The sequence below is a fragment of the Gekko japonicus genome, unplaced genomic scaffold, assembly GCF_001447785.1.
Source record: "Gekko japonicus isolate JY-2015 unplaced genomic scaffold, Gekko_japonicus_V1.1 scaffold562, whole genome shotgun sequence".
Lineage (NCBI taxonomy): Eukaryota > Metazoa > Chordata > Lepidosauria > Squamata > Gekkonidae > Gekko > Gekko japonicus.
Window position 1 is genome coordinate 228,017 of NW_015172569.1, and position 9,317 is coordinate 237,333.

The 9,317-nt window shown below is 50.8% G+C and overlaps 1 protein-coding gene across 4 annotated transcripts in view; it reads right to left on the reverse strand.

Moving 5' to 3' along the window:
- Positions 1-9,317, reverse strand: part of MTSS1 (metastasis suppressor 1) — a 201,520-nt gene that overhangs the window by 5,315 nt on the left and 186,888 nt on the right. For 2 of the 4 annotated variants that reach the window (XM_015421349.1, XM_015421348.1), the window contains 4 exons: positions 7,330-7,449; positions 5,945-6,142; positions 2,103-2,267; positions 14-176 (listed from right to left, as the gene is read on the reverse strand). In XM_015421349.1, the coding sequence (XP_015276835.1) occupies positions 14-176; positions 2,103-2,267; positions 5,945-6,142; positions 7,330-7,449 (646 nt within the window). The remainder of the gene's footprint in view (positions 1-13; positions 177-2,102; positions 2,268-5,944; positions 6,143-7,329; positions 7,450-9,317) is intronic. The other 2 variants (XM_015421350.1, XM_015421351.1) reach the window with 1 other exon arrangement.

Consider the following 9,317-nt stretch of genomic DNA (forward strand, 5'->3'; position numbering starts at 1 on the left):
CTCCATTCCTTACCTTGGGAGGGGATCGTGTCCTCTGAGCAGCAGGGGGTGGTCGTCTGGGTGCTGTAGCCACTGGAGCACTGCAAGGAGTCCCGGCTGCTTCTCTGGGTGTCCAGCTGCAGCCCCCGGGTTAGAGCCAAGGCCAGCTCTTCACAGGCTTCCATCTCCTCTCCTTGCTACCAATAACAACCAAAACCGCTCATTAGATTTTGGGGCAGGACCGTCGGGGCCAACCCCAGAGATCTCTGGAGCCGCCTGCGGTCACAATCCCTTTTTCTGACCTCACGCGAGTCTCCTTTGCAAAGTGACATACCGAAGCTTTCACAGACCCCTTGCATTTTCCTGCTTGGCCAGTCCCAGGATATCCACAAGGTTCAGCCACGTAGTGCTATCAGAGTGTCCGAGGATGGCTCTTCTCTCTCCCCAAATAACAACCCACACGGCTAAATTAAGAAGCCCTGCCAACCTCTGGGCTCCAGACTCGGAAGGCAACAACCCTCGAGTGTGGTGAAAATTGTAGCCCCTTCCTTTGCCAACTCCCTGGCTATCTCCCCATAGCCTCTCAGGGATCATGTCCCAGAATACCGAAAATCAAGGGGGCAAAGGTTTAACCTCAGGGTCTCCAACGTGGTGCCCGCCAACACCTTTCCTGGCGCCGAACGAGTGTTTTTAGAAATTGGGCGGGGCCAGGTTGGGGCTTCGGCCCTGCAAGTCTTCCAATTGGCCACTGGAGATCTGAGCAGCTGTGAAGATTCTTAAAAAACACTGCTTTGGCAGGAGCAGCCCCCACAGCACAAGGACCTTCACTGTGACTGAAGGTAAGCAGTGGCAGCCATTTTTGTGGCTGGCTCCGCCTCCTGGGGCAGCACCCACCAATGCTTTCTCAGAATTCCAAATTCGCCTGCAGCCTCGAAAATGTTGGGACACCTGATTTAACTGGACAGTCGCCTTCTCCGAAATCAAGCTAGACAGATGGAGGGAGCTCCCCACCCACCCCCGGACAGCATTCCAACATGAATCCTCCGCCAAGCGCAGCTAAGGAAGACTCATTATATACTACGGATTGGATCCCACGGATCCACTGCACTAGCGGGAGCACAACTGGCAGAAGGAGGCTTTTCCCCCCGATGATAATCCTAGATAGCCTCTCTGCATCAGGGGAAAAGCCTCCTTCTGCCGGAGGCGTCTTCACGAGGTCAACGGATTGGTGGGATCCAACTGTATTTCCGCACATCTGGATTGATCCTTAAAGGTAAAGTGCGCCATCAAGTGACAACCGACTTATGGAGAACTCCATCCTAGGGTTTTCAACTCAAGAGGCGGGAAGAGGAGGTTTTGCCATCGCCTTCCTCTGCAGAGCAACCCTGGGCTTCCTTGGTGGTCCCCCATCCAAATACTAACCATGGCTGACCTTGCTCAGCTTCTGAGCTCTGACGATATCAGACTAGTCTGGGCTATTTGGGACGCTGAGCTGGTTCTCAGGTGATGCTTTTACTCAGGGCTATTTTTGGGCAGGAACGCACAGGAACGGAGTTCCGGCTGGCTCCTGAGTTGGCCACGCCCAGCAGGATAATATTTGCATAATAGGCCACACCTAACAGCAGACACTCATTAGGATTGGCTACGTTAGGGGTGTGTGGCCTAACATGCAAAGGAGTTCCTGCTACAAGAAAAGCCCTGGGTTTGGACAACAAACAGGGTATAAACAGAATAAGAAGCAAAAGGTGGGTGTGGCTGGATGACCGCACTTCTGGTAACATGGGGGTGCGGCCTAATATGCTAATGAGCTGTGTCATCGGGGGTGTGGCCTAATATGCTAATGAATTTCTGCTGTTGGGTGTGGCCTATTATGCTAATGAGTTCCTGCTGGGCTTTTTCTACAAAAAGAGCCCTGCTTACTGAGACAGACAGGCAGTGAGGCTGCAGGTGAAGCAAAAGCTTTCCTCCATTTTGAGAAAAACTTCTGGCAGAAAGGCCTCTTGGAGCAGGAGAGACCCGTGAAACTCAGAAGCTGCAGAGCTCAGCGTTAGGGCGAGGGATGGTTTGAAGCCGCTCGGGACCAACATGTCAACCCGCCAGAGGATCCAAAATTAAAGCCTCACCCTTGGGGCGGCTGACACCGTCATGCTCCGGGGTCTTTGGGCTTCCTCTGTGGGCAGAGGCGGTCCATTCTGGCCTCCCCCAGCAGGGTCCGCGTCTCGTTTTTCCTTGCGGCGTTGCAAAGTGTTTACCATAGGCTGGTCATAAGGACCTGGTTTAGCCCAATCCTAGGGAAAAATTTCCATTAGTTGAAATTTTTTACTTCCGATCATGAACACACTCTCTGTACAGCAGGCTAGGAAATACTGTTCTAGCTTTCCCCTCAGACTGAGGCGCCTCTTTTTTAAGAGTCGCGTTTTTAAGGGCACGTGGACTCTGCTGCAGGGGCAACAGCGCAAAAGGGACCGAGCCTGTTCATGCGGGAACGGCGTCGTTGGCTAAGTGGCGGTGGGGCCAACCTTGCTCTGAAATGCGGCATTAGCGGCGCAGGCTAGCAAACTCAACCTGCGTTTTTGCAAGCCCGGGAGCGTTTCTGGAAAGCCCCCTCTGCCTCACCAGAAGATGGCTAAAGCACGTGAATAGCTTGTCCTCTTTTCAGAACTACGTTCTGGCTGCCACAAAACATCCCTTCCATCCCTGATCTTCGGGTAAAGAGAATGGTTTGCCTCAACCCAAATGCTTGTAAAAGGCATGTGAACGGGGAGAGCCCACGATGATGGCCTGTTCTATTCTCAGAACTATGTGTCTGGCTGCCACCCAAAGCCCTCCGCCCATCCCAGTCTTCAGGCAGAGAGGATGGTTTGGAAGCCTATCCCATCTGGGTTTGGGCTTACATCATGATGGAGTACTGACTACTGTCCGGTCTCCAGTTGCAAGAGACAGAGGGGAACGAATGGTTTTTTCAGATATAGGTAGCTACCAGGGTGTGCTGTAAGCTCTGGAAACACCTTGAAAACCTTAACAGAAAGGTGGATTAAATAGGGATCCCAAGTCCCCCCGGAGGCCCATTCCCCGGCAGTGCCAGATCGGGCCCCCGGGGGAACCCCCCCCCCGACGTGCGCGTCACCCAGAAATGAATCGGGCACGCTGGGGGCGGGGCCACGGCCCCCAGCGTGCCTGGCGTCCTCCCGTCACTTCCGGGTGACGTGCGTGCAGCGCGCACACAAGACGCCGGCCGGGAGCCCCCTGCTCCCGGCAAAGATACACTTGGCAACCCTAAGATTAAATTGGCTCCTCAAAACGGGGGGGGGGGGATCTGACTTCCTCAATCTTAAACTGCTCTGCAAGTTGATTTTCATACTGTGTCCCTCCCTCCCATAACTCTTTTGGTAAGCTGCTGTGTATGCTCTGACGGACTTGCATGGGGAAGGAAATGCAAATCAGCAGGTAGAGCGGCATGGAGAGAATTTTATTGTCTTGTATTGTCCTCCTCGTGTCTTTGCTACTGTTCCATTCCGGGACTGCCAAAAGGAAATACTTAATGAAGTATAGATTCTTTTTTTCCCCCTTTGCAGCTGGTGTCAAGCTCAATGGAACCCCTTAAGGTTCGGTGGTGGTGAAGATTCCTATTAGTTCCTAGGGAGGGGGTCTAATTCATACCCTCTCCCCCACACACACACACCGAGATTAGTAAAAGACCTCTTTTCATCAATGCAGCCCTTCCTTCAAGGAGCAAAGAATGTCTCTGACCTAAGAACAGAGTAAATGAGGCCTTCTTAGCTTCCGAGACGGAGCTATATTGTCTGGGCAACCCGAACTGGGGTTCACAGCAAGAGATCCTGGATCGGCCGACTGAGGCTAGAACTAAAAACAGGCCAGGCTGTGTGTTTTCAGACAGTGCAGTCCTAAGCAGAGTTACACCCTTCTAAATCCACTGAAGGCAACGGTCACAGAAGGGTATAGCTCTGCTTTAGGAGTCATCTAGAGAGACAAAGTCCTTTCGGTGTGGGCTGAAGCTCCATCAGAATCCAGCACTGAGCGTTCCATGAACTTTCTTAATTTCTTCTCTCATTCCTTTTACTCTGCCTCTACCCCCTTAGTCGCAAAAAAGGTGGGAGTCTAATGGAGGGGAGCGCGGCATCCTGGGGGGGGGGGGAATTAAAAAGAAAAAACGGGCCTTGTGTGCTTACAGGAAGTTCTGACCATAGAGTTCCTGGCAGTTTCTAGATTTACCCCTGTCATTTCCAGGTAGCTCTAGGAATTACCAGAAATACTATGGTCAGAACTTCCTGTAAGCACCCAAGGCCTGGTTGTTCTTTCTAATGTGATTGTGCCCCCCCCCCCGGCCCCAGTTTCTGCAAGGGCTGCAATTACAGGGAGGTCTCCTGCCACAGGCAGGCAAATGGGAACCCTATGCTAATGCTGGATTGCACACGTCAGAAATGCAACTATGGCATCATGTCTTATTACTAATAACTTAGGGATAAAGGGAAGCATCTCAGCTACTGGCAATAAGACCTGGCAGGTGTCATCGATATCCTGAACAGACCTTAAAAGCAGGATGCTGAGCAAGGGCAGAAAAATACCGAGGAGCAAATATCCTCTCCAGCTTCTTGTGTCTATATGGGCCTGGGTGTCAAATAGTGTCACAGAGTCTAATCTTCAGCTAAAAACGCCATGCTGCTCCTCTCGGTCAAAGGGAAGCAGACTGGGGCACCTTCCTGTTAAGCAATTTCAGGATCACTGAACTGCCCAGTCAATACTCACAGACCCATTTCAGAAAGTGAAGCGAGCGAGAGAGAGAGAGATGGGGCCCCCAAGTGCAATGAATGAAGCTCTGCTCATGGAATAGAATTTTCCTGCCTCTCTCCTCTTACGTAGTACAGACCTTGGAGTCTGCCTGACCAGCTGCCTTCAGGGTCAGAGGACTCACGGGAACAGTGCTGGGCGTGCTATTGAGGTCAGCAGAGGAAGGAGTGCCAATTGCAAAGGTGAATTGGCCCCCCCCCCAAAAAAAATTAACCAAACCCACCCCCCTTCAACTGGTGGAAGTCCCTTTCTGCTGGTGGTGGAATGACCAGAGCTTGTGAACCCAAATCCAATTTTTCCTCTAGAGGGCAGTCCTCTTTCTTCTCCCAACAAATGTGCTCTGTCTGAAGTGCTTTTCGGAAGCCTAGCAAACACATCTGTAAGATATCACGTGTCCGTTGAGAATGACTAGGCAACACACCAGTTCTGTCATTAGGGTTTGGTGCTAGCAGAAAGACTGTTCCTTTTGATCCCTGTGTATATACGCCTGGATAAAAACCACCAGGAACTGTTGACCACGGTGAGTTGGATCTAGTTGCTCTCTTTTGTTAGAGGAACATGAGTTCCCTTCCTCAGCAGAGCCAACCCATCATTCTTCCCTTTCAAGGATTGATCTGTGCAAACTGAATTGCTCGTGGGAGGAGGGGGGGGAACCCATAAATAAAACACTGGCAGATTTCTGTATTAACTGCCATACCGATCTGCATTCAACTTGGGCCACACCAAAAATTATTCAACTGAGTGTCAGAAGTTCAGTTAGAACTACCCAAAAGAAATGGAGCACAGATCTGGGAATGTGCTAACCCCTTTCAAGGATGTAACGCTAAGGGTCACATCCTGGCAATGGTGTTTCCTCTGGCCAAAGGAGCCGGCCTCAACAAAAAGCCTGTGTCGAAGGAAAGGCCCCTTGGGCTGAAGGAAAGCACCGTGACTCACTGGATCCAACTCTACAGTTTTGTATATCAGTTAATTGAAAGGTCGGGAGAAATCCTTTGCTGTCAGATCAAGAATTCAGAACGGCATTAAAAGCTGAGGAGGGAAAAAAATCAATCGAGATTCGATAGGTAACATTCCGCAGTGGGGGGGGGAAAGGGGGGACGGGGTGGGGGGGGGGGGATGGATAGGAGAGCGTGACAGAAACAAAAGAAACACAAACCTTCCAGCTAGGGATCTTAGATGATGGAAACATGCCTGGCCCAATGGTGTAATAATGACCGTGGTCTGGAAGGAGGGTAGAAGAGGAAGCCCGGGTCCATGCGTGGGAGACAGACGGGAAATGAGGAAGGGGGCCTGCACCAACTGAGGCTAAGGATGGACCACTTGACAAACTACAGTGATAAAACCCATTAGACAACTGGAAACGAAAAGAAAAATAAACAAGAAAAAAAGAGAAATTAATATAAACAGGACAAATATGGGGGGTGGGTGGGAAAAAAATTCAAGGTGAAATCAAGGCATGCGTTGCTGGGAAGAAAAAGAGGGGTCGGGGTCACGCCTTCAACGGAACATCTCAATACGGCACTTGGCTCATGCTTCGTTAACTGTTATTCTAACAGGCAACAACATTCGAAGGGGGGGGCGGAGTCAGTTTCGGGGGCTGAATGGCCTTACTCAGCCGATGCAGGACGAGGGGAGGTCTCTCCTCAACCGGTCAGCCCGAATGAGCTGGATCAAACGAAGGCTAGCTGGAGGAACTTCCCATAGAGCTCCAACACTCTCGGTTATTAATAGGCAAGTGGTGGTTTCAGTCCAGGCTCTGAAAGCGAGAGGCGGCCTTTCCCCCAAAGCTGTTAATAAGCCTGGGTTAGTAGGTTCCCATTTCCAGTGAGAAAGTGGCAGTTCAGCCTCAGAAAATGACATGCGACGGAATTACGGAATAGGGAATTGGTGGCACCGCCAGATGAGAATGGATCCGATCCCTCTCTCTGGCTCCAACCCGTGGTTCGAAGGTTTCGTTCTAGGCCCCAGATCATCTTGGAAGGCACAGATTTTGAAAGAGGATGTTGAAACCTAGACCTGGATGTGTGTGGACATCCAATGACCACGTGTAAACTTTTGGCCTCATCTTTGTTAGAAAAGTCCAATTCAAATTAATATTATCCTTTTTGACAAAGTGGTTCTTGTAGTGAGCCAATCGTTAACAGGACAGTCATGGAAGCTACCACAAGGACTTGCCCCCCCCCCCGCAATAAATAGCCTTGGGAACACCCCGACCTGCGTTTCAATCACTACACACCTCCCTCCCTCTGGCTCATCCACTTGCAGGATACAGGAGCCCATATTAACAGTGCTGTATCGGAGTGCTCACAAAACCAGTCACGGGACCCAAAATGGCGGCAGCTTTCATATGTTCATGCGAACAGGCTTTGTAATTCAGGACTGTGTTTTTTTGTTAATTTTTAAGGAGCAGGGAAGGGTTTCCATTCTCATCTGCACAGTCTCATCCTCCGAGTGTGTGGAAACTATCACGGTTTGGGGGCCACAGAGCCCCAGGGAGGAGTGAAGAACGTGGTTTGAGAGAGACACAAAGCATTTTTTCACCTTCTCGGTGGAGGCCCAAGCCCCCATGGTCGAGCCTGAGCTGACTGAGGTGGGGGAACTGCACTCGCTCACTGACTGGCAGGTCTCAGAGGCTTCTGAGGAGGCAGAGCTGGACGAGTTCTGCTGGGTTTTGAAACGGAAACAAAACAAAAAAGGCACCACCACGACACGGCAAGGAAAAGAAAGAGAAGACAAGCCAACAGAGGGGGAAACAAACCAATGAGGGACGTAAGACACACAAACGGACACAGGAGAAGGAGGAGAGAAGCAAAGTGTTAGGGCTGAGGGGAGGGGAAATAAATCTGTTATTAAACACAGCCCAAAAGCTTTCCAGTGCTGATCAGTAACAAAGCAAGAGGACGAAAGCAACGGGGTTCCAGACATCATAAGCCCTTTCTTCCTCAGCAGGAACAAATATCTGCGGCGCCACAAGTCGGCTCCTTGTGGCACGTTTCCTTTTCTGTGAAGTGGGTCCCATGTGGCTGAGCACTGCACCCTCTGAGTCGTCCTCAGGTAGAGAAGCCAGAGGAATGGCTCAAGTGGTGGCCAATGTTCCCTCTAAGCAGTGGAGTCTTGTGAGCAAAAATTCTGCTTTGTGAGCTATTGACATTAAAGTTGTGAGCGAGCTATTTGGCTCCTGCATAAATTAGTTTCCTCTGGAGGCATCCTTCCTAAGCTGAGACAAAAATGTGTGAGCCGGAGGCTAAAAAACTTTGAGCTAGCTCACACTAACTCAGCTTAGAGGAAACACTGGTGGTGGCACTGGTAGCCATGCAAAGGCCTCGTCTGGTCAGCCTTCCTGTTGAGGCTGCCGGGCAAAGGAAGAACTGCAGGGATACGGGTGGACCAGTGTCCCCTCTAAGCTGGGTCAGTGTAAGCTAGCTCACAGTTTCTTAGCCTCCGGCTCACACATTTCTGTCTTAGCTCAGGAAGGAGGGGCTCCAGAGCCAACTGATTTATGCAGTAGCCGGATCGCTGGCTCACAACTTGAATGCCGGTCGCTCGCAAAGTAGAATTCCTGCTCACTACACTCCACAGCTTAGAGGGAGCACTGGTGTGGACATAGGAGACATGAAGACTGAAAATCCACGTGGCTCTGTCAAGAGAGAGCCACGTGCAGAGCAACAGCCTCCTGCTGGGTATCGCACGTGGATTTCCCGTTCTGATTTAACTACATCCGTGTATATTCATGGGAGGGAATACCAAGCTGCTCCTCAGGTCGTGTGAACAAAGGAGACTGAGAAAGGGAGACCAGCGGTCAGATTGGCTCCTGGATCAACCGTGTGGACACCCCTCCCCATCGCCACTGTTTAACCTCACTGTCTGTACTACACATCTCTCAAGCCGACTTGTCACTATCAGAATGTTTTGAGAGTTGAGAATTCCCAGATATTTCATGGGAGATAAAAATGTATGTTGTAGTATAAGAAGAAGAAGAAGAGATTAGATTTATACCCCGCCCTTCACTTGGAGTCTCAGAGTGGCTAACAAACCCCTTCCCCTCCCCACAACAGACACCCTGTGAGGTGGGTGGGGCTGAGAGAACTCTGACACAAACTGCTCTTTTTCAAGGACAGCTGTGCCAGAGCTTGTGACTGACCCAGGGTCACATCAGCAGGTGCATGTGGAGGAGTGGGGAATCAAACCCGGCTCTCCCAGATTAGAGTCCACACACTTAACCACTACACCAAACTGGCTAGTGAGACACATTCCCCTTTTTTAAAAATCACTGACATCTTTCCCTGAAAGCAGGATTCTCCTCCTTCCTCCCCACCTCCCACCATACCTCATGGAAGTCAGAGTGGCTCCACGGGTGCACCCAGACATTACTTGACATTGCATGATCGTTGTCCTGTAGCAAATCACTTGCAACAGTTTTGTCTTGTCCACACATGAGAATCCAGTGGTGAATAACTACTGTTGCACAATGACAGTGCGATATCCAGTACTGTGTGGATGTGGGCAGATTACTGTGATAAGTCAGAAAA